General features: G+C 51.6%; 7 protein-coding genes across 7 annotated transcripts; 3 read left to right on the forward strand and 4 right to left on the reverse strand.

The window, feature by feature from the left end:
- Window positions 1-1,405: 1,405 nt before the first annotated feature.
- On the forward strand, window positions 1,406-2,059 carry J4E82_001047 (uncharacterized protein; the record flags this gene model as incomplete). The annotated part of the gene is made up of 2 exons (XM_051727365.1): window positions 1,406-1,646; window positions 1,836-2,059. The coding sequence occupies 2 exons, from the start codon at window positions 1,406-1,408 to the stop codon at window positions 2,057-2,059; spliced, it is 465 nt and encodes a 154-aa protein (XP_051592678.1).
- A 1,364-nt stretch (window positions 2,060-3,423) lies between these two features.
- J4E82_001048 (uncharacterized protein) lies at window positions 3,424-5,359 on the forward strand (the record flags this gene model as incomplete). The annotated part of the gene is made up of 3 exons (XM_051727366.1): window positions 3,424-4,617; window positions 4,667-4,893; window positions 4,942-5,359. The coding sequence occupies 3 exons, from the start codon at window positions 3,424-3,426 to the stop codon at window positions 5,357-5,359; spliced, it is 1,839 nt and encodes a 612-aa protein (XP_051592679.1).
- A 425-nt stretch (window positions 5,360-5,784) lies between these two features.
- Window positions 5,785-8,372, forward strand: J4E82_001049 (uncharacterized protein; the record flags this gene model as incomplete). Its single annotated transcript, XM_051727367.1, has 3 exons — window positions 5,785-6,375; window positions 6,445-7,956; window positions 8,103-8,372. The coding sequence occupies 3 exons, from the start codon at window positions 5,785-5,787 to the stop codon at window positions 8,370-8,372; spliced, it is 2,373 nt and encodes a 790-aa protein (XP_051592680.1).
- A 744-nt stretch (window positions 8,373-9,116) lies between these two features.
- On the reverse strand, window positions 9,117-13,185 carry J4E82_001050 (uncharacterized protein; the record flags this gene model as incomplete). The annotated part of the gene is made up of 6 exons (XM_051727368.1): window positions 9,117-9,495; window positions 9,562-9,593; window positions 9,646-9,686; window positions 10,011-10,089; window positions 10,144-11,324; window positions 11,373-13,185. 6 exons carry the CDS (start codon window positions 13,183-13,185, stop codon window positions 9,117-9,119), a joined length of 3,525 nt encoding a protein of 1,174 aa, XP_051592681.1.
- A 612-nt stretch (window positions 13,186-13,797) lies between these two features.
- On the reverse strand, window positions 13,798-15,384 carry J4E82_001051 (uncharacterized protein; the record flags this gene model as incomplete). The annotated part of the gene is made up of 6 exons (XM_051727369.1): window positions 13,798-14,130; window positions 14,258-14,287; window positions 14,342-14,381; window positions 14,438-14,508; window positions 14,914-15,301; window positions 15,380-15,384. 6 exons carry the CDS (start codon window positions 15,382-15,384, stop codon window positions 13,798-13,800), a joined length of 867 nt encoding a protein of 288 aa, XP_051592682.1.
- Window positions 15,385-17,428: 2,044 nt separating this feature from the next.
- J4E82_001052 (uncharacterized protein) lies at window positions 17,429-19,179 on the reverse strand (the record flags this gene model as incomplete). Its single annotated transcript, XM_051727370.1, has 4 exons — window positions 17,429-17,997; window positions 18,051-18,642; window positions 18,693-19,021; window positions 19,110-19,179. 4 exons carry the CDS (start codon window positions 19,177-19,179, stop codon window positions 17,429-17,431), a joined length of 1,560 nt encoding a protein of 519 aa, XP_051592683.1.
- A 2,623-nt stretch (window positions 19,180-21,802) lies between these two features.
- Window positions 21,803-23,307, reverse strand: J4E82_001053 (uncharacterized protein; the record flags this gene model as incomplete). The annotated part of the gene is made up of 4 exons (XM_051727371.1): window positions 21,803-22,471; window positions 22,545-22,599; window positions 22,868-23,242; window positions 23,303-23,307. The coding sequence occupies 4 exons, from the start codon at window positions 23,305-23,307 to the stop codon at window positions 21,803-21,805; spliced, it is 1,104 nt and encodes a 367-aa protein (XP_051592684.1).
- Between the last annotated feature and the right edge of the window lie 1,518 nt (window positions 23,308-24,825).

Genomic DNA, 24,825 nt, shown 5'->3' on the forward strand with positions numbered 1-24,825 from the left:
TGGAAATTATATTTAGAAATCTTATACACTTTGACATTGAACAGCTTTTTTTACAAGTGTCAAACCATACAATGAACGACGATATCCTTCAGGGTAAAGCAACGGAAATCTTAAAAACTTATCCTTTGCTTTATGCCCTCTAATCCAAGAGCGATATACTGTGGACTTTCCGGAATTCAGAACAAACTCCCCCCCAGCGGAGCCTTCGGCTATCGCTACTTCTAGTTAGCAGCGTATTAGTTTGGTTGTTCGGACATTTGTGTACCTGTTTATCGCACCTTCTGCATCAGTACAACGCTCATTCTATATGGCCTGGAAAGCACCAGTACCCATGTCCTAATACGTACGATTAGAGCCTACAAGAGTAACTGCGCACCCCAGTCTTTAGGTAGCTACGAGAGGCACCTACTTTCTCATTCAGCGTGAGACTAAAACAAACATCCTCCATCACATCCCCATCACAACATACCTTTACGCACAATCACCAAGCCTCAACGAAGCATCATTTGGTATCAAAACGTTATTCTATAACATATCCTCATTGCCGCTGCGGCATACTGTTCATTAGAACCACACACACACCACCTCAACTGCACCGCCCTAGAATTCGACATCAGTGCATTTGTACGGTGTGCAGCCTCTGCAGACAACCCTCACCACACATCACCTTTATCATTTCGTACCCCACGACTACATCACCGCCCTATTGGACCATAACTACAATACATGCATCACTGCACTGACTGGGTACATGCCATTTGACGTTCGACCTTACAACAACCCAGCTCGACCTAGGCGCCGCACTCACTCATACCGGCCAAGTGTCATCCACAAACGCCGCACCATCTTCGACCAAGGTCACAACCCCAAAACACACTCGTACTCTGGCAGGCCACTCACTTCGCACGAAAGACTGCACGTTGCTCGTCAGCGGCTCCGCAAGTTCGAGAAGACACGTTCTCGAAAGGCGCAGAGGAAGACTTGGGCCCGTAACGGAATCTCATCTTCTCCAAGCACGCTAGACAAACTTCACCTCAAGTTGAAGAGAATCTTGAGTGGCAGATTCTGAGATTCGACACGCCTAGATCAGAAGACTAGAGTGTGTTTATGAGCACGACTGCTACTTCTGTAACAAGTGCTGTGTCTTGTGCTGTGTCTTGTGCTGCACTCCCAGCTCCAACCCAAGGACAGGGCCGAACACTCTCGAGCTACCGACCAGCACTTATCAACCCACTTGAACCCCGCGAAAGAAGAAGAATCATCGAAGAGCGAAGACAACGCAAGCTCAGGCGCCTCGAAATCAAGGCCGAGAAGAAAGCAAGCCGGAAGTTGAAGAAGGGACTACGCGCTAAGTTAGCCGGTCTCTTGAGCATCCTCCGTCTTTGGTAGACAACAGCACTTTTTCATGTCCTGTGCCGCATCCACAACCTGTGGGGCTAGTTCTTGTGCGACATCTGCGCCTGCGCTATCTGGTTTCGGACAGAACCATCCCGCTCCCAAGCTCACTGAAGAGCAAAAAGAGGCGCTGAAAAAGAAGCAAGAGGTGCGCGAAGAGAAGAAGCGACAGGAAAGGGAGATCCGATACAAAGCTTGGGCCGACACCAAGGCCAAACTCTCCGACGCGACTAGCAAGAAGGCTAAACTTCGTCTATACGCAACCTTGCTGAAGCTAAGACTTCACCTCTAGGCTTGAAGTTAGTTTATGGCAGACTGTGGTAGCTATAGTGCCGGCGATTGTGGCGGCAGCAGCTCATTTGGAGACTCGGGTACTTCTCATTGTTACACCTCTCATCACGCAGGAGACGGAGGCACATCGCACACTTCTCACAACGCAGGAGACAGCGGCATCTACTCCATAACAGCCGACTCGGGGACTACCTATTACGGTTCAACGCCTGAGGAGGTAGCGGAACGTGAACGACAAGAGAAGAAACAACAGCGAAGAGAAGCCCGAGCCGAGGTCGCTAACACGATCAAAGCAAAACGTAACGAAACCACAAAGAAGAGCGAGAAGATCCGGTTGGCCGTGACGTGGCTCACGCTCAAGCTTCATCTTTGAGCTGCGCTACTGTATCTTCAGACTCTGAATGGATTCTTTCTCGGTGTCCGCAGATTGTGGAACGACATCCTCAGGCGATTACGGCACGACATCAACGGCAGACTGTGGGACTGCATCGGGAGGTGATCACGGAACGACATCTGAGGACTGCCGAACCGACTCGGGAGGCGAAACTGGAGGTGACTGTGGTGCCAATTCAGGGCAATATCACTCAACAGAACGCGACTTTACGTATACTGACTTTGCCGCTGGACCCCAACCGGCCGCTATAGGCTCTTCCAGTCCTTCAGGTCCTCAAACACAGTCAGATACTCGCACACCAGAGGAGATCCAGGCGCAAGAGCAGCAAGCAGAAGCCAGAGCGCAGAAGAGGAGAGAGAGGAAAGAAAGAGCAAGGAGGGTCTTCAACAGCGTCAAAGCCGTGGCAGAAAACATTGTCAAGGGCAAGTTCTGAGGCACCAGCCGATCTCTTGTGCTGCGTCCTGGATTCGCATACCTACCAGCAGGTTTAACCCAAGATCTCCTGAAGGTTGCACGTATGGGGGCGAGTGTTCGCAGTAGTCGTAGTGTGCGATTCTCTCACGATACAAGCCATCACTCTGAGGCCGACTTCAGCCTTTGGCCGGGAGTGTACGTCCATCCCGGGCAATTCAAGCACGCCTCCGACAAAGCTAGCGAAGAGGAGGCGTGGCAAAGGTGTCGCACTCGTCTGAAGAGATTGAAGGCTCGTTTGCGCAAGAAGACAGACAGACAAAGCCAGTCGCATGGCAAACATCGATAGTTCCGGCGTTCCTCGCCCTAACGAGGCTGAGCACACCTTCTTTCAGAACGTGACCTGCTACGTCCACATATACGCGCCAACGACTTTACATGCAAGCACCGGAAGTGCAGCGCCGGAGACGCGTGTCGCTGTTGGAAGTTCATATCAGTCGGATTCTCCCCAATCGGTGAATGAGAACCCATTCACAGTCGCATCCAACCTCTACCTTATCAATCTTGAGAGAGCGAAGCGAAGAAGGCCGGGGAAGAGGCAAGCTCTCCTTGAGTGGTCTATTAGAAAGCTCCAGAAGTTACTTGACAAGGTGATCTAGAACTGGCAATAATCGGTCGTCGTAAATGCGGTGCCGCAGAGGCAATACTGGCAAATCTCGTCGACCTCGACGGCCTTTTGGCCGGCGTCGAGATATTTCCGACTGGGACAAACGGCGCGAGAGATTCTGGCGCTGGCGAAGAATTCATGTCCTGGCGTTGAAGTACTGGGTTGATGATGTCGTTCGTCGCTGACCCACGGCCACTCGGAAGTGAGCACAGACCGTCCGCAACAGTGCAGAGCATCGGAACTGCTGCTCGCCAGACTCCACGCCATGTTCGCCCGCACTACCCGCAATACCCTTGCGACAGCCTCGAAACAGCCGTACATATGTCACTCATGTCTGCGCCGAGTCAGGCAGTCTCAATTGGGTGCCCTACACCTGCCAACGCGTCACACGACACGATCTCTCCAGACTGAGACGCAGCCACCACCGCCTCAAAATGGCACCGCCTTTCGCAAACTGCTGAAAGACGCCGCAAAGCAACAAAAGAAAGACAAGAGCGCCTCTGCTGGCTCATCGAAGTCTTCGAAAAAGGGCAAAGATGCACGGCTAGAGAAGTGGGAGCTGACGGTCGGGATTGAAGTCCATGCCGAACTCAACACCGCGCGGAAGCTCTTCTCCAGTGCTGCGACCTCGATCAGCGAATTACCGAATACCCATGTTTCTTTATTTGATGTCGCATTTCCTGGTACTCAGCCTCACTTCCAGAAGGAAACCCTCCTCCCCGCCCTGCGCGCCGCTATAGCCTTCGATTGCGAGATTCAGCACAAGAGCAGCTTCGACCGCAAACACTACTTCTACCAAGATCAGCCCGCCGGATACCAGATCACACAGTACTATGAGCCTTTCGCGAAGAATGGAAAAATCACCCTCTACCCTCATGACTTTCCGCCTGGTGCTGCCCCGCAGCCAGAGCCCTTCGACATCGGCATCAAGCAGATCCAAATGGAGCAGGATACCGCAAAGACTGTGCAGCAGCCTCCTTCGACCCACCTACTCGACTTCAACCGTGTCTCCCATCCTCTGATCGAAATCATTACCCTCCCTCAGATCCACGATCCCACAGTTGCAGCCGTTGTCGTTCGCAAGATACAAAACACGCTCAAGGCTGTCAATGCCTGTACAACGGGCATGGAGTTGGGTGGGCTGCGTGCCGATGTCAACGTATCCGTTCGTCAACGCGGAGGGGAGTCTTCCCAAGCTAGCCACTCATACTCTGGTGTTACTGGGTTGGGCCAGCGGACTGAGATCAAGAACTTGTCAAGCACGAAGGCTGTCGAAGATGCCATTATTGCTGAACGTGATCGACAGATTGACCTGCTTGAAAGTGGCGGTGTTGTTGAGGGCGAAACACGCGGATGGACTCTTGGAAGCAAAACCACCAAACGTCTTCGAGGCAAAGAAGGCGAGATCGACTACCGCTACATGCCGGATCCGGATATTGCTCCTGTCTTTATCGGACAAGTAAGCCTTGTCTGCAAAATTGACGCGAACGTTCTGCTGATTTTTTAAGGACCTTGTTGAACACCTCCGAAACACCCTACCAAAGCTCCCCGATGTGACTGTTGATCTGCTCGCAAACACCTACGGGCTCACCACCAAAGACGCCATCACACTCCTCTCTCTCGACGATGGTGAACGCTTGGAGTATTTTGCGGACGTTGTTCGCTGCCAAGTAGAAAGTGAGCAGGTCGGGAAGGATGTTCCGTTGGCATCATTGGGCAAAATCACCGGGAACTGGTAAGTTCGTCAACTGTGATGTCAGAACTCAGGCTGACTCCTCTCAAGGGTGCTGATGGAGCTTGGCTCTCTCTTTCAAGATGAACCTTGGGATCCCGATCGAGTGCCAGCCGACTATCTTGCTAGTGCCATTTCACACGTACGTCGTAGAGAAGTCACATCGCCGTCCGCAAAACGTCTGCTTGCCATCAAGTTCGAGGGCGACCCACGCAGCGCAACAGAAGTCGTTCATCAAGAGAACCTTCTACTGCAGCCACTAAGCCAAGAAGAGTACGTGAAGTTAGCGCAGACGCTGCTAGAAAAAAAACCAGACATGGTGAGAGACATCACCGAGAAGGGTCAGGTGAAGAAGGTAGGGTGGTTCGTAGGACAGATGGTGATTAGAGCTCCGGACGGCAGTGTTGAACCAGACAAGGCAAAAGAGGTACTGTTGAACTTGCTGAGTCTGGGAGAAAAGGCAGAGTAGTGTTGTGGATACCCTAATGAAACACATCCTCATGATCGGTGCGCACCGCATATGTGGCTTATGTGATTGATGGCTGTAAGGGTCCAATGTGCGGGTAAGAATTTCAGAGCCCACTGATGCTTTACATTTCGAGGAAACTAAACTGCCAACTGACACACGAGTAGTGGGATGCCTTCTCTCGGTTCCGAACTACAGAAGCCACAGTGTACACTGGTAGCCCAATAATTGGACAATCGGTTCCACTCCTGGAGCAGGAGTCGCAAACGCGACACATTTCTTGCTGATCTACGACCCGGATAGACAAGAAGACGTCGAACGATCATCTCAGATTCAACATCCACGGTTCTACACATTTAAAAGGTCGATGAAGAAAGTGTTCGAGCGACGGCCTCCGCAGTCCTTTTCACAGGCCCCCTTCTCCCACGATGTCTCCTCAACCAACGGCTCTCTACCTCGCCCGCATCCGCGACCGCATCGTCGCTATCCGCGAGAACACAAACACAAACGCGACCTCCCTCAAGACCATAATCACCAATACCGTGCGCCGGGACAGTCTGGGGCGCCGTGGGGAAGCCGCTCGCCAGACACTTGCGGCGTCTTTAGGTGAATACTATGATGGATCACAGGAGTCAGAACACGACCTGAGGGATTTAAGTCCAGTGGGGGACCATTTGAATGGCTGGGATGAAGAAGATGGAGAGCAAGACTGGGACGTGAGGTCCGATAGTATGGAGCCCCTGAGAGATAGAGAGGGAGAAGAAATCGATGACGGCGATGACGAATACGAAGAAGAAAGAGAAGACTGGGAACTTGATATGGACAGAGAGCATGAGCGGTATATGGAGGTTGACCGCAGTATGAGCTTCGAGAGCCTTATCGCAGAAGAAAGGTTCACGAATGGAGAGGTGGAGAGCGAAATGTATGTCGCCTATCATAGTATGAATAGTAGGGCGATGAGAAAGATGAGGTTACATGAGGTGGAGAGGATGTATCAGAGTGGGGGGACGTATTCTACGGTACGTTGCTAATTCATGAACATCTCAGAAGGTGATGGTCGAGCGACTGATACTAACTGAGGTATTTAGGTCAATAAGACGAAAAGAAGCGAGATGCAAGACATGCTCCAAAAGTACAGCGAGGAAGTGCCGAATTTCAGAAGACAAGATGACGAGGACGACGTTGTTTCAACCCCCTACCCTGAAGACGACGACCTCATACCACTTACCTACCAACCCAACCACGGATCACTTCCAACCCCCAACGATACTAACAAAGTAAATACAAACTCCTCGTCCGAACTATCAATATTGACAAACCTTTACCCCGAAGACGCTCCAACCACCCAACCCCAACCCCCTCCACCCACACAATCCCCACACTCTATCAATCGCAACACCACGCCTTCTACGAACCGGTCATATTTCCCTATATACCCTTCAAACCGTACGATATCGCCCATCTCACTGTTCGTCGCATCGCGCCACGTCCCATTCCCCGTCTCCCCCTCATCTACAAGAAGTCACGTACAGTTCCCCATTGAATCGGGCGCCTGTGCACACAACAACGATGTAGAAGAGAGAGAATATGCTCCAACTCATCCTTACTACGATATGAACCAACAAGAGACCCAGGAATACTGGCATGGTCTGCAACGTTATAACACGGAGAGTGAGCGGCATCTGAGGCGAGGGGAGGCACCCACGAACCGCAGACAACGCTCTGCATCCTCGCCCGTCCAACACCGTGATGAACGTACTCTTGAATCCGCAGGAGGGGAATACGAACACCATGTAGGTGATGCACTAGAAGGCGAGCAAGGGGGACAGGCTGGTGAGAAAAAGGTGAATTTAGTGGGACGATTGTTAAGCACTCTCACATGTCGGCCTGGTGCCGTTTCGCCGAATGATGCTGCTGTGCCTGTCAAACATGACCAGACTGTCGGAATGGTATCTATTGTACCAAGAAAGTATGCGATGGCCTTTCTGTCCAGGAAGACAGGTCGAACGCAAAGGAATGAAGAAGAAGAAGAAGCGAGACTTAGGGAAAGATCTCTCGGGTTACAAATACCTCCGCCTCACGAAAAGACGACTCGGGATACTGGAAATACCAGTAGGATTAGAGAAGAGGCTCAACAGACCCCAAGAGCCAAGAGAGGACACGAGGACAAACAGTCAAGATCGAAACCTCGAGTCGTCAACGTGGGAAGTCAAACGCCAAGTGTTATTGGCCCGCCCGTTGACCTCTCGAAGATGATACAGCGCGCACCCGAGAGCATCAGAACGTCGTCGCCATCACCCGGATCAGATGCTGAGCCTCTAAGGATGAACGTTGAGCGTGTACCTAGACAAGCACACTCGGACTCGAGCTCAAGTCTCAGCGACCGTTTACGGAAGACGAAGCTTGAAGATTTACCTCTCCGCTTTGGAGCAGCAGAGGAGATACGCAATCTGATGCTTACTCTTGAGAGAGATCAAAACGGGTCAACCAATATCCCAATTCAACATGAAGATAGACTATCAGGTGGTGTCAATTCAACCACTAAACTACATACTGGACAGGCAAACGAACTACCCGGTGGTTTCTCACGCCCAGAAAACGTAAGTCAGAATCTCACACAACCCATCCTTTTGTTCCTCGTCATTCCTTTTCCTAAATTAACAACACTCATCAGTCCACCATACCCCACAAATCCAGCTTCTCACCTTCCCCCCGAGAAACCCTACAACGACACTTCAATACCCAGCGCCAAGCCAACAGGCAATATGCTCAGCGTGTCCGCGCTGCCAAATCACATTCGAGCAATCTTACTCTACCGCCGAATTTCCGCGCACCAGAGATACATGCTGATTCGCCATCTATTTCACTGGAGCCGAGTCGTTTCATGAAGCTGGCTAGTGCTGAGGATACTGGTGGCATGAATTTGGTGGAAGAAGACGATGATATGGATAACAGTACTGAGAAGCAGTATGATGATATTGAAGACGACGTTGGCATGGATGATAGTGCTGAGTAGCACTCCGATGATAACGAGGATAGTTACCCGATATGAGACGCTAGTATTGACGATAGGGCAAGCATTGGGAATCCTCGATATGAGGTGACGACTAAAGCCATGCGAAGTTTTGATGGAGAAATTACACTTAAAATCGAGTGAAATGCTGAAAATGTGATTGAGTGTTATCTGTATTGCCTACTGTAGCGGACTATCCAGCACATCCAAACAATCGTGTGCAATCATTGACATAATATGATCGACAGCACGATTGCTGTGGATATGCGTCGCAAAGTCGTGATCAAAGCGATTTGCGATCGCAAGCCGTCACCGTTGAATCGGCGCGGGTAGAAACAAGCGCGAACGCGCTGTCCACAAGATCAATGAGTAGGTCTAGAAATGGTCAGAAATGGTCAGGAATACTAGGCTTGTGGTGGTTAGCACATCATCCAGGTTTTCACATCACAGCACACATCGCAAGAACATCACAACATCACCAGAGTACGCGGCAGCCGAACGATAGCGCCGCCATCCAAGCACCGCATGGTCCAGACATCGCATGAGCGAAAAAGCCACCAAAGGCCAAAGGTTGATTCAGGAATGGTCATATTGTCTATGAAACATTCCTCAGCCACCACGCTGAACGCAAGTCTACGCAGACCTGTAGGGTATACTGCGGACTTGAAGATCCATCCCAATCATTGCCGTTATCCTTTTGTATGATTCCGAGACGCCTTATCATGCACAATCGTATCGTGGCGCTATTTATGCGACGAGCTGAACGACACCACCGGCCTCCTTGATCTTCTTCTCAGCCTCAGCGCTGACGTAGCGGGCGCGGACGACGATGGGGACCTCGGGGAGACGGCCCTTTCCGAGGAGCTTGGAGTAGCCGTAGTCGAGAAGGTTAAGGACGGGAGCGTTGCCACCCTTCTTGGTGAGGTACTCCTCGCGCTTCTCAACGGGGATGAGGGACCAAAGCTTGTCGAGGTTGATGACGGGCTTCCAGAACAGGTTCTGCTGCTTGTGGAAGTACCTCATACCAATCTTTCCGAAGTAACCGGGATGGTACTTGTCGATGTTGGTGCGGTGGTGGTGCTGACCACCGGCCATACCACGACCACCGGGATGCTTGCGGTGCTTGCTGTTCCATTGTTAGCACTTGTCGCATTGCGCAAATTCGAGCCTAAATCTCGCAGGTGTGAATTACCCGACACGTCCGTGACCGGCGGAGACGTGACCCTGTATATTGTATTAGCAATTGATATGATTGTAGGACGAGTACGTGACATACGCGGTGCTTGCGGGTCTTGGTAAGGCGAGTAGGCATGTTGACTTGACTGTTGGGTTAGTTACGTTCGAGCGGAAGCTGAAAGTTCAAGGCGCTGTTTTGTCTAGGTGGGTTGAAAATCGCAAGCGAGGCGCGCTAACATCGGTATAACCTTTCGCCGATGGTCACATGAATGGCACTGTCTCCCAACCAACTGCCATGCTAGAAGTAAGAACATCAAAACCGACACCAGAGAGAACGTTGAACTGAATAATTTTGTTTGGTGCTTCGGATATGCATTTGCCATTCCTTTATAACAATGTTCATCAAATCCTCGCTTTCGCTATGCAATACACACTCTATCATCGACGCCAATTTGCTTCTCTAACCCCAGTATGGCGTTCGCAGACCCACGAACGTCGAACCAACACCGTCACCTGAGTCTTCCTTCTTGCGCTGTCCTGCGAGCTGTTCAAGCATTAGCAAGATTGTTTCGCAGTGTTGAACTTCAGATCAAATTACCTCTAGTTGTATATGCCTGTGGACATGCACAAGCCAGTCAACATAGCTCTGCGCCTCATTGTTTCGATCCTCGTACAACAACCTTGCAAACTCATACTCTGCACCGTCAAGACCTTGTCGTGCGAGTTGTATTGTGAGCGCCTTGGAGGCTCTTGTACCTTCTAGGTATTGCAAGATATTCCGTACTTGAGCATTGAGGTGCGTCTCGAGAACAGGGAGAGTGGATTGGAAGGGATCGAGCGCTTTCAAGCTATTGTTGCCTTCGCCGAAGAGGTCTTCTAGCAGGTTGGGTGAGACTTGCGTGTGTAGCCATAGTAGGCATATTTGACCGTTGTCTACAATGTATGCGCCGCCTTCTTCAACCTTGGAGAATGATGCACGTATGCTTTCGGGCATGACAAGATGGCCCTTTTCGTTTGCGAAGCCATCACGCGCATCGAGGTTATGGATTGCAATAATTCGAGGGTAGAGATATAATGACATCTCCAACGGTCCCATCGACTTGATCATCCGCATGTCATGGACTCTCCGGTCGGTGGGCTCCTTGCCTCCCTTGAAGGCTCTCGATTTGATCAGTCCAAGGATGTACATGCCGAATTCTTTCAGGTTCTCCGGTAGCACAAGCTGGCCTGGTGGGTTGTTGCCAGTGAAGTTCTTCCTGTAGCCCGCAAGAATGTCGACAGTCTTTTCCGTCAGCGCTCCCCGGATCTCCTTAAGATTCTTCTCGGTCATGCGAGCAGCAGCTTCCTTGGCGATGATGTTCACCACAGCATCCTGGTCGACGAACTTCATGCATTCACCAGTGTTTGGGCTGACACTAGCCACGATGTTGGTGCACCGTACTCGTCGCTCACCGTTCGCAGCCGTATATAGGAGCGCGCTCTGGAAGTGCGCATCAAGCTTGGGATCTAGTTTGCCATCGTAGCTGAACATAACGCCGATAGCCTTATCAGCGTCGATGACTCCAAACTCTAGATCGGCGCCAAAAGTGTGGTGGTAGAAGTTTCCGTGATAGGCAGAGACCTGCAGGCCATTCGAGCAGCGAACCTTCATCAGCGCTTGATATCCGGTTTCTCGTGTGACTGTGTGCTGAATCTCCTTGGACAGCTTGAGCGTATCCCTTGGTGAATGGAAGTTGGGGTAGTAGAACACCTCTCCACCTGTTGCAGCGGAAACGTGACCTAGCATGTGTTAGCAGGTAGCACCTGTCGGAAGAATTCCTGGCTTACCAATTGTTGCAATGTCAAGGTAGCCTCCGCTTGGTGCTGCAAGGAAGAAATCCACACCAATGCCGTTTTGCACCATCTTCTCGGCAACCTTCTTGAAACCAGGATGTTCGGTCTGGAGAAGTTTCTTCTCGGCATCAGTGTTTGATGCGTTGCCGTCATCACGTAGCATCAGTCGACCAGGACCCCAAGTAGGAAGTGCAGCCAAAGAGCACACTATCTTTCCACCTGTGGCTGACAAGGCTGCTACGGCAGAGTTTAGAGTGGGAAGCAGGGCCGGTTCAGGATTCTTGACTTCGGAGAACATGTTGGGTAACTGTGCGAGAAGTGATGTAATGACAGTCTTGGACTCCACAGGATCGACGAACAAGCCTTCGCTGAATGGCAAGAAGGGATCCTCGAGATCGGACATGACCAGCATCTGAGCACTCGACAAACTGGCATTGAGGTTGTAGAAGTGCATCTCCTTATCAAACGTCACGATGCCGACCTTGGCGCCCTTTGGTATGCGAGTCGCAGTTTCGCTTTCCTCTCCTTCAGCTCCTGACTCGCCATAAAGTGCTTTCATGATGCCCTCACAGAACCCATGAAGGAAGCCACGGTTTACAGCCTCCGCAGTCACGTCGACCAGGAACAACCACCGTAACCCGACGGGCTCCTTCGACCAGTATTCCTTGGGGACCAGGAAGTCGACAGTGCCTAGAGTGAGCTCTGGACGCTGTAATCTGTCTATCCGGACGCCAGATTGATCTGTAGGCGCAAAGTATTCACCAGGAACGTCTCCCGGGTAGGTACACAAGTTACACACGACCTTGTTTCCACCAGCCTTGAACTGCATGAAGGGATTGATGTATGCTCGACATCTTGCACACCTTGGTGGCCCCGTCTCACCAAAGTCCAGTACAGGTATAGATTGCTCTCCTTCTTGTTGAGGAGCCAGCGGTTGTAGTATCATGCCAAGCGGTAACGAGGTCGCAGAGAGGGCTTGCGCAGTAAGTGGAATGTTGTTCATCGTCAATCGGGCAAACTTAGGTGAAGAATTGCCCTGGTCAAAGGCAACGAAGGGGACCGTGGCGGGAGGCGGCAGGTGGTGCTCCATGGTTGGGTAAACATTTTCTAGGTAGTATCTTGCTGGCGCATCTCGCGACTTCGGTATGCTAGGTATCTGCTCGGGGTCTACACGTCCTTGAGCTGATCCGACCGCCGCTCCTCCCGTCTGGTGTGGTGGTGCTGGCGTTCTCGCAGCATATTGCATGGGCGAAGCTTGCGCTCCAGGAGAGAAGATGGGATTCACGGGCGCGGGAAACTGGCTCATAGCGGGGGTAATCTGGGGCTCCATCCATTGCGCTCCTCCAACTTGCGGCGAGTTCTGGTTTAGGAACTGTGACGGCATACCATTCTGCGGCGAGCCAGCAAATGGTTGTGAATTCCCTCCAGGCCCCTCGAGATTATGATATGCATGTCTGTTCTTCTTCTTATTCTTAGGCTGTGCTGCTTGATCCACGCCCAATCCGACTGCTCCCATCTGCCCCGCGAGGTTGTTCACATCTTGGTCGCCCTGATACTGCTGTTGGCCCTGCAGAGCCGTCTGATCCGGAAAGTAACTTTCCTGCTGGACTGGCGTGCCGTATTGCGCTGGCGTGCCGGCGTACTGATTCGGGGGTGGAGCCATTGCTGGGCTTCCCGTCTGTTGGTAGCCAGCAGGGCTCGCAGCGACTGGCGGGCGCCACGTGTTGGGCTCGTCTTGCCTGCCGTTTGCATTCGGAGGATTTGGAGAGCCAGTGCCCATGGCGTGGTACCCGGCGAAGTCGGACATGGTCGCGGCGCGGGGATGTTGCGGTGGATTCGCTGGACGGGACGATTCGAGGCGGGTCAGGCGTGTGGCGGAGGAACAACGGGGCACGGAGTGGTATTATAGATGACCATATCACGGGGCGGGCATGCTGGGGTGAATGTGTGCACAGGCGAAGGGACAGATCTCGAGGAACCAAGGTTGATGATCTGTCTATTTTCTAGACCTATACTTCCATCGAAAGAGCGCGTCCGTGCGCGCTTCCACATGCAAGAACGAGACAGGGTCCATTCACTCGCGTGTCACCAGCAGACTCGGAATGTTTCCGTCGAGGAACGGTGTGGTCTGTATTATCGAGGGCGACAGTATATACAGATGATTTCCTCTGTTCATCCAACGGCACAAAACCTTCGTACCAATGAACATCCAAGTATACCAAAAGTGACCCGTCGGGAATCACTTGGCACTTCAATTGCCTGTGCAATACCTCGCGGCGGGACTATGCATATAATATCCCTGGGTTATCCCTTATCAGCCCATAGGTACTAACACCGCGCGCCCTTGGTGCGCCGGTCGAAGTGGTCCAGACTATGAGCTGCGGCCGTTTACCATATTCATGATTTGACTCTCCGTGCCTTATTCCAGCTTATCCAGGTGTGCCAATCGCGTCAGCACAACCTGTTTGCTCGTCTCTTCGATCTCGCCTGCCAGGAACACTTCGTCGAGGATCGCATACACCTTATAGAAGTTGAACACCAAATCCAGCTCACACACATTGCCAAAGAATGCATCTAGCACCTCCACAAAGAAGTGGATAGCTTCTAGATATGCCAGTTCGTTATCATTTGTGTCGACGCATGCGCAGAAGAAGAGGCCGGCGTATCGGCGGTATATGATCTTGGACATGTTGCGGAACTCGACGAAGTTGGATTGATGTTTTTGGTCGCGGGGCGCGATAAGGCGGTGTACCTGTAACGAGTCTTAGTCTCATTTGGAATGTCGGTATGTGGAGGTTGGAGGATGGCTGCTCGGAGGAGTGGTAGAGGGAGAGAACCGCTGAGGTGGGTAGATGGGTATGTAGGAAGGTGTCGCATACCTCGCCCTTTAGCTTGATCTTCTCCTCATCCTACACAGTGATTAGCAACTTAATCTACCAATGGATTTTGACGTCTCGACTTACACTGTACGGCGCATACCACTTCGCCAGCCGCGTCTTCCCTCTACACGGCGCAACACATTAGTCTCCGCCCCCTTCCAAACCAACATACGGACTTACTGCCTGTTCTGAATCAGAATAAACGAAAGCACCATCTTCGCAGTGTGCCTCGTCGAATCAGGCTCGGCGCGCTGTAGGAAGAAAGAGAGAGAGAGCGCAGGTGTGACAATGACGGCAAGCCGCGTGCTTCCCTGCAGCGTTCAGGGCTCACTTCCTGTGAAAGGAGCTGGCTCGTGCGCGGGACAGGCACAGGTCCATCCCTGCAGGAACGTGGGCGGACGGAAGTCCACTTTTTAGCCGCAACACATCGTAATGGGGTTTTCCTTTGTCATGAGAATGCAGCATTTTGCAATCTGCATAGTCTTATTTGTCTGGTACATATGGTACTCTTACGGGTCGTTGACCTGCGAAGGCCCGAACAAGTGAACGGAGGCTATATTTCACACTGAACAAGACTGATAGCCCACCCCTCTACTTTGCACACGATGCAACGGGGCAAACCCTTCTATCAACATGTCTGATTCGTTTAGACTGACCTGGTCATCTAATTCCGTTGTCAGGTGTCTCGGCACCATAGGTTTTGGTCCAACATAGTTCTTGTCAGTCGTACTGTGCACTTTAGAGCGCGACTTGACGCGTCGATATCGTGTTCTGCTAACCAAGCCTCTGAGAGAGCCTGCAGTTGACGTGTCAGAATGAGTTGATAGAGGTGTGTTACCTGGACGATCAAGAAGAGCTGGGTCGACGGTTTCCATGGCTACATCGCCGTCGCTGTCCTTCTCATCTGGAGTGTTACCGCCTTGTCTCTGTGTCTTGTTCTTCTCCATGGTATTGCAAAGCTGACTGGCACCGCGTTCACCAGCACTTTTCCGGCGCTCCGCGCTTGCTAGGAGTGTGCCCCAAAAGTCGGTCTTGTCCGCTTGCCTCGGTGTGTGTATGTTACGACAGTTCTGGCGCGTGAGTGTGCTTCGAGGCATGAAATTGACAGGAGCAGTTAGTGACGGCATGGAGTTGACTTCGATACTAGGGAAAGACGTTTCGACAGGTGTGTGGATACCGAATCGCTTACCCCAACGACACTCGGATGGGTAGTCACATGTGTTCCAACAATCTTGCTGCCTTGGGAGTTTGTCCTGGCTATCTGCCTGTGAGCCTGTATATGCTATGGCCTTGCATTTTGGGCCACCTCGGCGCCATCGACCCACTGTCTTCCAACCGGAGTAATCGAACTCACTGGCGCAGGCGCGATGTTGTCGGGATTTATGTGGGCTGCTGGACTTTTGTACAGTCTTGATGGCGGTAGCACCGCTGCAAAAATGGTGCCCATCTTCGAGACAGCGTCGTGTCACGCCTAGGCGGTAGCTGTGACGGCATTGGTGGCACTTCCACATCCATGACAAGGGACTTGTTGGCGCCTCGATAGGAGGTTTTGGGTAAACTACAACGCTTTGTTGATTTGTCTTCTCATCTCGTTGTCGGTTTGGAAGAACAGGTGTGAGAGGCGTGCGCGGTGAAAACGGTGATGGTGGTATGGAGAGAAGTGAAGATTTGAAGGGTGCTGCAGAAATGCGGAGAGGATTCCGTAACTTATGGTAAGGCATCTCATATGTTTTTCCGGGTCGAGTGAGCTCTTCACTAAGAGTGATGGCTAACCACGATATCTACAAACAGCAGTCGTTCGTTTCAAAAGATCTTACAGTGGTTGTTGCAAGTTTATCGTTCGTGCAAACTTGATAGAAACACGGGCTTTACTAGCTTCCACCATCGAGCAAAATCTGTCTTTTCTACAGGCATCCCTAATGTCAGGTGCTGTCGCAGCCTGAGCTGCGCTACTTCTTTGAAACATGGGCGAAGAGTTGTGATGGACGTCGACAAAGCTGTGTTCGACAGTGGCCTTTGTTATCGCAATCCAGTTTTACGCTATGGTGGTCTTGTGCAAACCACACGGCGGTTCCTTTGTCTGATGTACTTGCCTCGAAGATCTTTTGCTAACGTCACGGGCATGTCTTCGCTTTGTTCACTTGAGCATGCGAACAGCATAACATCGCCTTGTTAGCGTGTTCCATCCCTTTACTTACTCGAAGCCGATGACTACATGTCTCATTTCTAATTCTGGATCACACCACCAGATGCCAAACCAGCTCTTAGCCGGTGGTGGAGTTGTGCGGAATCCACGTATATGGCAGGCATCTCGATCTCCACACAAGGCACAGCCTCCCCCACACCCACCCGCCCCTGCGGGTACCTATGCTTACCCAGAGATAAGGTCGCAAACGGCGCGATTTTCAGATCGGCGAGGTATGGTAGTTCCCGTGCTTTAACATTTGGTGTTGGGATCGAGACCAGTGAACGTCGGGAGACGAAGCCAACAAGCTTGGCATGAAATGGCCGCGGTAGCTGGACCAGTGAACTTCCGTATGTAGATAATGAATGTGATATGGAGGGTATGAAACCTGCCCAAATGTTCCTTGATGTCGAGATAAGAAAGGGTTGGCGTATTAGCGACATCGTGACGGGCGGTGAGCATCAGCGATTCTTACGACGAGAGTCTGCATCGACCTACATCGTGCATCTGTCATGATTAGCTTCGGTGGTAGCGCGGTACTCTGACATCATCTTACTAGAGAATCCGGGGTTCAACAAACATTGTCGATCGCCGTCCTGGAGGAGCGGGAAAAGATAAGGAAACATGGAGAGTTGGCTTGGCACAATTGCATGGTAAACGCCTTGCGACAAAAGAAGTAAGTCGATCAGGCTTAGATTGATAAGGAAGCTGGGCGCTGCGTCCAATAATGTTCCGAGTGCTTGAACATCCTTTGAATAGTCTTGTAGGGATTTGAAATAAGCAAGTGAATATGTTGACGTAGTATGGTGTTCAGTGTATCCATTCTCGAATTATGTACAATACATGGGTAAAGAAAAACTAGTCGAAGGTCTAAAGTATATGTCAAAAAGCACAGCTCAAAGACGGGAGCGCAAGTGGTATCTCGAAACAGTTTTGACTCAAAAAGGTCGCAAGCAACAAATCCAAATCTGCAATACAACAAAAGCTTAGGTTTGAACCTGCTTCTCGTGCTCAGAGCCCATAGCCATGGCATGCCTGTCGCCTGCAATGCCGGTGTGCTCGTGGCCTGAGCTGTGTTCCGAAGGTGCCTTGCCCTCAAGCATCTGGCTGTGCTGGGGAATGCCGTGACGCTCGCCTTGGGGTACAGAGTGCTCACCGTCGATTGGCTCGCCCTTAGCGGGTGTCCAGGCGAGGTAGTCACGACGGACCTCGACGTAATCGTAGGCGAATTCACCGAGCTGGTCGTCGTCCATACCGAGGAGCTCAGCCTCCTCGGATGCGCGAAGCTTGAGGCCGGGAATCTTGTCGATAACGAAAGCGAGGATGGCGGAGACAACGAAGGAGTAGGCGGTGACGGCGACGATGTAAGCAATCTGCTTGTAGACTGCGGCTCCCTCACCGGTGATGGCACCAGCGGCAAGTCCGTTGTTGACACCGTCAAGACCGATGATGTAGTCGGCACCGAAGATGCCGTTGAAGAAAAGGCCCCACATTCCAGCGACACCGTGCTCAGCGAACACATCGAGGGAATCGTCGATCTTGATCCAGAACTTGACTAAAGTTGTGTTAGCGAGCGGTACGCGAGCGGACTTTTCTAAGAATACGTACTCTTGGTAGCAAAGTTAGCAACAATACCAGTAGTGATACCGAGAACAACGCTAGCCCATGGAGGAATGAAACCGGAAGCGGGAGTGGCAGCGACAAGTCCAGAGATGACACCTGAGCACCATCCAACCATGGACCACTTGCGAGCTAGGCGCCAATCGAGGAGAACCCAAGTCATGGCGGCGAACATGGCGGTAAGGTTGCTGTTCCAGCACGCCATGACAGCGCGAAGGTTGGCACCGAAAGCGGAACCACCGTTGAAGCCCAACCAACCGAACCATAGGAAGACAGTGCCAAGGGTGATCAGGGAGACGTTGTGAGGGCGGAAGTTAAGCATCATTTTCTCCTGGCGACGTCCGAGGATCATGGAGTAGGCCAAAGCTGAGCAACCGGAAACGATCTCGACGGGACCACCACCAGCGTAATCAAGTCCACCCCATACGAAGAACCAGCCGTTCGAGTTCCAAGCCCAGTATGCGACGGGGCAGTATACGATCGTGGCCCAGAACCAGATAAAAACCATCATAGGGATCAAGCGACCGCGCTCAGCAACGCAACCGACGACAATGGCAGCAGTGACAGCGCAGAATTGCATCTAGAGACGTTTTAGTGCATAAGACCACAATATGATGACGTTTGCCATACCTGGTAGAAAGAGTACAGCAGCTCAGGAATCAGAGGACTACCTGGGCTGGGAGCACCAAGGACACCCTTAAGACCGAACTTGTCAAGGTTTCCGATGAAACCGTTTGTCGAGGGACCGAAGGCGAGCGAGTATCCCCAAAAGTACCATTGGAAAGTAATGACGGACGCGGAGAACATGCAAGCCCAAATAAGGGAGAGGGCGGACTTTCTTCGAGCAAGACCGGAGTAGAGGAATGCGAGACCAGGAATCATGATCAACACCATGGCCGAGGCCACGAGAATGTAGGCCTGGTCACCCGCGGCGTACCATTGGTTAAGGTTCTCGGTGACTGAGGTTTACTGGTTAGTGTTCTGGTTGCGCAAGATGCGTGTTGCGCTCGGCACGTGCGCAAGTAGCATATGGGAACTTGTACTCACGAGAATCACCACCAGTGATATCATCGGTGCCATTGAATTGGGTCGGAGGGCCGATCCATGAGTACGACATGGTGGGCGTGTCCTAGGGGATTGACGGGGTACTAAGGATATACGGGGTCCTTGAGTACTATGGGGAATGAGACGGTTCCACGGTAAGGCCTGTGGAAGGGGAAGAGAAGGGGATTAAAAGCTGGATCGGTGCCAGTAATATACGGCTGCTACAGGGAGAAGTCGGAAGCCCTACTGTAGATTACGGTAGATGCGCCGGGACCTTTATGGGTGGAACTTGCTGTACTACTCTTATCTATCCTGGTCCACGGGCCAACACTTGAGGCAAAATAGACGAGGGTACATCACCCACAGCCGCGACCGTCGTGGGGTTCGCGTTAGATCCAGCCATGGAGCTTTGTTCTTTTTCTGCCGCGATTGATCGCACCGCTGCGTCATTGCTGCTCCTAACGATCTAACGCCTTATCTCGCCGCGCGCGCAACATGCAAACATGTGACGGAGAGGCGTAGCAGATAACGAGCAGCACCCACACTGGCGGCCACGTCGCTTCTGTCTGTAGGGACAGGCCTCGCAGCGGCGCCTCTCTGGCATGGGCTCAACATGAACTCGCATATGCTATTGCAGGCAACTCCAGTTTCATCCGGGGCGGAAGGCTTGGCGAGTGGGTGGTCAATGTTGCGTGGTGTCAATTGCATTTCTGGCCAAAGATAAGAAGTCGTTGTCGCCCAATCAGCGCCCACCTCGGATGCTGCGTACGCTAGCTGCTTTGGGTGCCGCATCTTCGCCGGCCGCCCTGCGACGCGTTCTCACTAGACACCAGCGAACGCCACCCCGTCCCTGACGATTTGTTTATGCGATTCACGTACGTTGTGTGCGATAAGATGACCACGGCGGTTTGCTCGCCATCCTTCTCGCGTCTAGTGCTCCTCACCCCAGAGTCTCGCGACATCGATCCACGACACGACAGTCGGGCGAACATCGGGCGCCCAACGAACTTTGAGAAACCCAATCTTTGGGTTTTTCTGGTCTTGCCGTTGCGACACGGCGCTACTTACGCACGCCCTGCAGAAAGACCGCGGCGTGCAAAATCCGGCTATGGTTGAGCAGATCGAGACACCCGTCCGACCGGCCTGCATCTGTGGTTCTTCGACTGACCGCGGCCACTGTGGTACCGGCCAGTAACAGGTACCCACACGGTCAGCAGTCTAACCTCGTCAAACGCCCAAATTGGGACTATTTTCAGACGATTCTCTCAGTTATTTCCAGTGACCCGGGCTACTTGCCGGAGAGTAAAGACTATCAGACCCTGTTTCCCGATGGCCATGTCCTCGCGCGTCCTAAAGGCGACCTGGATACGCCTGTCAACAACGTGGACCGCCATTAGAGAAGCAATGCAATCAATGCCCTTTGTCTCTGTGTCTCCGCGGCTGACACGAAACAACGTCAAGGTGGCATAAGCAGCTGAAGCCGTTGTGTTCTTTTGCACCACGAGCCGTGGGGCGTGGCAGGAGTAGGGCTCAGCTGCATGTCAGCCTCCCGTACCCGCCCGGCGACCCTTGGCGGCAAACTGTCGCGAAAGCATGTGAGTCTGCTCCCCAGAAGCGAGGCGGTGGGGCTCGTGGCCGCCGTGGTGGGCTCGTGGAGAGGTCGATACTGTAGTACATTCCTCTGGCGTGGGGAAACTGGAATTGGACACAGCAGCATCGTTGGCTCTCACGCGACTGTCCACTTTCCACAATATTTCACACCCTTGATTGACATTCCGCGCCAGCATTATTGACGTGTGGGATCGCACTTGTTTATCTTGAATGTATCGCAGGTTGTGCAATTCCAGCACGTTTCTAAGGATGCGAAAACGCGCCGGGCCAATGACGGCGCTCCGAAGCCGGAGCCCTGACTACGCGTCTGAAGTAACCTTGGATCGGATCATTGGTGCATCGCGCCCTATCAATTCTCCGACCGGTCCTGTTTCGCTGACGCCGGAGTATATGTCTTATACTGATAGCTTGGTGTAAGAGCGCGTCAGCTTGGCTGCTCCTTTTGCTCTCTCATTGACGTGTGCCCTTTTACTACCGCGCTGGGCAATACTGTTGGCGACATTGAAAGTTCAGTAGAGACGCCGACCTAAAGATACTACGCAGCAAGTTCGCCATCGATCGCCGTTCGTTCCAGTGTCATGAATCGGCTGACTAGCTGGGAAGGATCTCGAATTTTACATTTCCACAATTATACACATTGCACACTTTACGCCTCACCTAGGCTGTTTCTCGAGGCGCCTGTGCAACGGAAGTAAGTCTGCGGTCGCACGCAGTTCTCCGTCGGATGACGAACAGCAAACGTGCCGAAAATATACACATTCCACAATCAGTATGTCGCATAAGAGTCGACCGAGTCTTGGTGTAGCACAAGCCTAGTTTGTGCAAGTCACGGTCGTTGCACCACGCTTCGTTCTTACGCCTAAAAGCTGAACGATGACCATGACGAAAGCACACAAGGATTGAAAGATAGCCGTTCAGTTGACTACTCGCATAGTTTCTCGTACACTGCTGAAGTCTGTCGAGTCGTACCACAGTAAGCTCTTCAGCACTCATCGGGGCAGAAGCAGCATCTTTTCCCGACCTAGACAAACACTCCGTTTCAGATGGTCCAACAACCCTCTTCTCTAGCTAGTCGCGTCGCGTAGCTAGACTGAAGAACCGCCATCTATCGAGATGTTCTGCCCAGTGATACTTCTACTCAGCGCCAGCACTCTGACCTGATCCGCACAATCTTCCACTGTAGCCAACCTCTTCAACTTGGTGTTGTTGATCGCAGCATTGCGCTTCGCTTCTGGAAACTTGAGCCCCCATTCTGTGAGTAGCATACCCGGACTGATGCTATTCACACGAATCTTCGGCGCCAGAATGACAGCAAGACTCTTTGCAAGATGAATCTGCGCTGCTTTGGTAACAGCATAAGGAACGCTGCTTCCACTAGGCTTCACACCCGCTACACTCGCTGTCGAAATAAAGCATCCTTCGTTTTCGGCCAAGGCATCTTTCGCAGCATATGCCAGCCACATGTGTGTTTTTACATTCATGGTGAAACACTTGTCCCAATCGTCGTCGTTGACTTGCTGCTCAATGTCGGTAAAGGTCGTCATGCGCGTCCAGCCTGCGTTAGAGACGACGACGTCTAATCGGCCCATCTTTTCGATAGTCTCTTTTACGAGATTTTGAACCGATGGTTTCGAGGACATGTCTGCTTGGACGAGGTGGAAGCGTGGGTTTGCTTCTGAGGATGGGCCTGGTATGGATGAGAGTTCCTTCATGAGAGATTGTGCCCGATCCGAGTTTGATGAATAGTTGATTACCTAGGTGATGTTAGCTACCACTCTTAGTTCTAAAGCATGGGAAAGTATGTAATTCGAAGTGTTTTATACATACCACACGGAAGTCTGGCGCAAATACTCGTGCTATCTGTGCCCCCAATCCTGCCGAGCTGGCTGTGATCAATGCTACTTTTGTGGTCGCCATAATGAGTTATTGATGATACAGGGAATAAAGATACTGAAGCGAGATCTTTTATCATACATTGGAGAGCAAACAGTCTATATGTATCACCGCGGGGTGGACGCGCGGGGTTAGCGTTCCGCCATGTGGATGCAGCTGCGGAACCATTCCGTAGACCCTTGGATATCTCACTAAGACCTTCCGTTTCTCGAACACCATCTTCTGTAAATGTGATTCATCGTCGAGAGAAGACACACCCCGTTCTTCGCGCTCTTAATTCTTCCCTCGTTTTACCCATCTCAGTGTCACCCTTTCCTACGAGCTCCGAGGGACCGAGCTCATGAATTCGATATCCATCTGGATGGTACTTTTCATGTCCTGGAACGGCGCCTCCGATAAGTCGCAGTAATAATGCCTTCGGACCCCATCTCGTGATGAATGTTGGCTTTATATACCAGGGATGAGCAATGTATTGGCCGAAGTGGGCGCGTCCAGTCTTTCCATCGAGTTCTGTGAACCATTCTTTACGTAGGAAGTGCGGTCGAGGGAGGAAGAAGTTTCGCAATGCAAATTTCCGAATCTCGACGACAGTTTCAAGGATCTGTGTATAGACGGCTGGTGGATTCGGTAATCTGGGGCATGGTGAGTATGGTACACACTTGATGCGAAAAGGCCTTTTTGTATCCACTTACTTCATCGCCTTCTGTAAACGTGGCTCGAGCAACGAAGAAGCTATAGTGAACCCATACGGTTTGAGAATGGAAGGCACGTTGAATAAGGCGATATCGAACGTGCCGCGAGCGAGTGTTGCATTCGTATCGGCGGGTACCATATTCCGGGTTTCGTAGGCGAGGCTCCACGCCTCCAATTCTTCGAGCCAGTGCAAACCGTCTCGCCATCCTTGGCCCGCAGAAGGTAGAGTATCGTACGATATGTTCATCGCCTCACCCAGATCTTTCTAGTAGACGCCCATGGCGCATCTCTCAAAGTCCGTTACACCACGCCACTCGTATTTGGCCGTCCATCTGATTGGCTCGAGCACGAAAAGACTCAGGGTGTATAACATATCGTCATTCGATATCTTCCCAGCCTTGATGTATCGACCATGGAGGTAATTCATGAATGCTATGCCACTAATCGCTCTTTCAGAGTCCGGTTTATTTAGCACTACCTCAGTGATCACGACGCCAGTATCCGCGGCCCGTTTGGATGCAGTCTCAGGATCTAACAACTGTCCTGTTGCGACCAGCAGCTTACAAATGCTGGGGATGCCATACGTCTTGAAGAGAGCGAAGAACACGGAAACAGAAAACACGGTCGGGAACTCTAATTCGGCAAGAGCGAGCTGCATGGAATGCGCATCTTGAAGTGTCATACGACTCCACGACGAGCGATCTGGGTACTGAATGGTCTGTCAGAGTCCTAATTTCATCAGTGTTGGCCATACTTTGCTTACATTGAGGCGACGAGAAACGCCATCACGACGTCTATAACGGAGAACGCGAACAAGAAGCCAGTAGGCAGCAAGAGCGAGATACGTCCAGACCTTGGGACTGTATGAAGAAAAACATATGGATTTTGTGTCAGTTGGCGGTGTGTAGTCGTTGGTCTGAGGCACTTGGACTTCCCTCATCACGAGCTCTTCTTTAGAAGCGGAGAACAGCACCGGGTGAGTTTGAAACTGCGAGCATCAGTGAAGCAGGAGGTAAGTAAAGCGTCCTTGGGGTGTGCAGGCAAGATTCGAACAATGTCAATTTGTGAAGTTATGTTGTAGTCTCTGCGGCTCAGTCGTGCTAATCCGATCCAGGCACGCGGTTGACTAAAAAGAGCCGACTCCAAAACCCCAAATCCTCACCAAAATAAGCGAGTTGTAGCAGACTATAGTAATATACCTCTCTTTCTAGCTTTCTTGCACAACAATGCAAATAGTATAAGAAAAACAAAGTAGCTAGGAAAATAGAAGAGGTAATTCTGTATTAATCTGCTTATTTAGAATTTTAATTCTCTTATTCTATTACGCTGTTTAAAGCCTGTAGAAAGTAGAGATTTTGCAGTGCATTCTTTTGTGTCAACCGCGTGCCAGGTAAAGTAACATTCCGTTTGTTCGTCGCCGTGCCACCTACAGGTCCGTCCGTGGACTAGAGTCATATTTTCACAAGGATGTTTCTCTCTCCGAATTGCACAACCAGAAAAAGACACCTTTCATCAGAGAAGA

This window comes from Alternaria postmessia (genome assembly GCF_024291825.1).
Source record: "Alternaria postmessia strain BMP 2775 chromosome Unknown scaffold_4, whole genome shotgun sequence".
Taxonomy (NCBI): domain Eukaryota; kingdom Fungi; phylum Ascomycota; class Dothideomycetes; order Pleosporales; family Pleosporaceae; genus Alternaria; species Alternaria postmessia.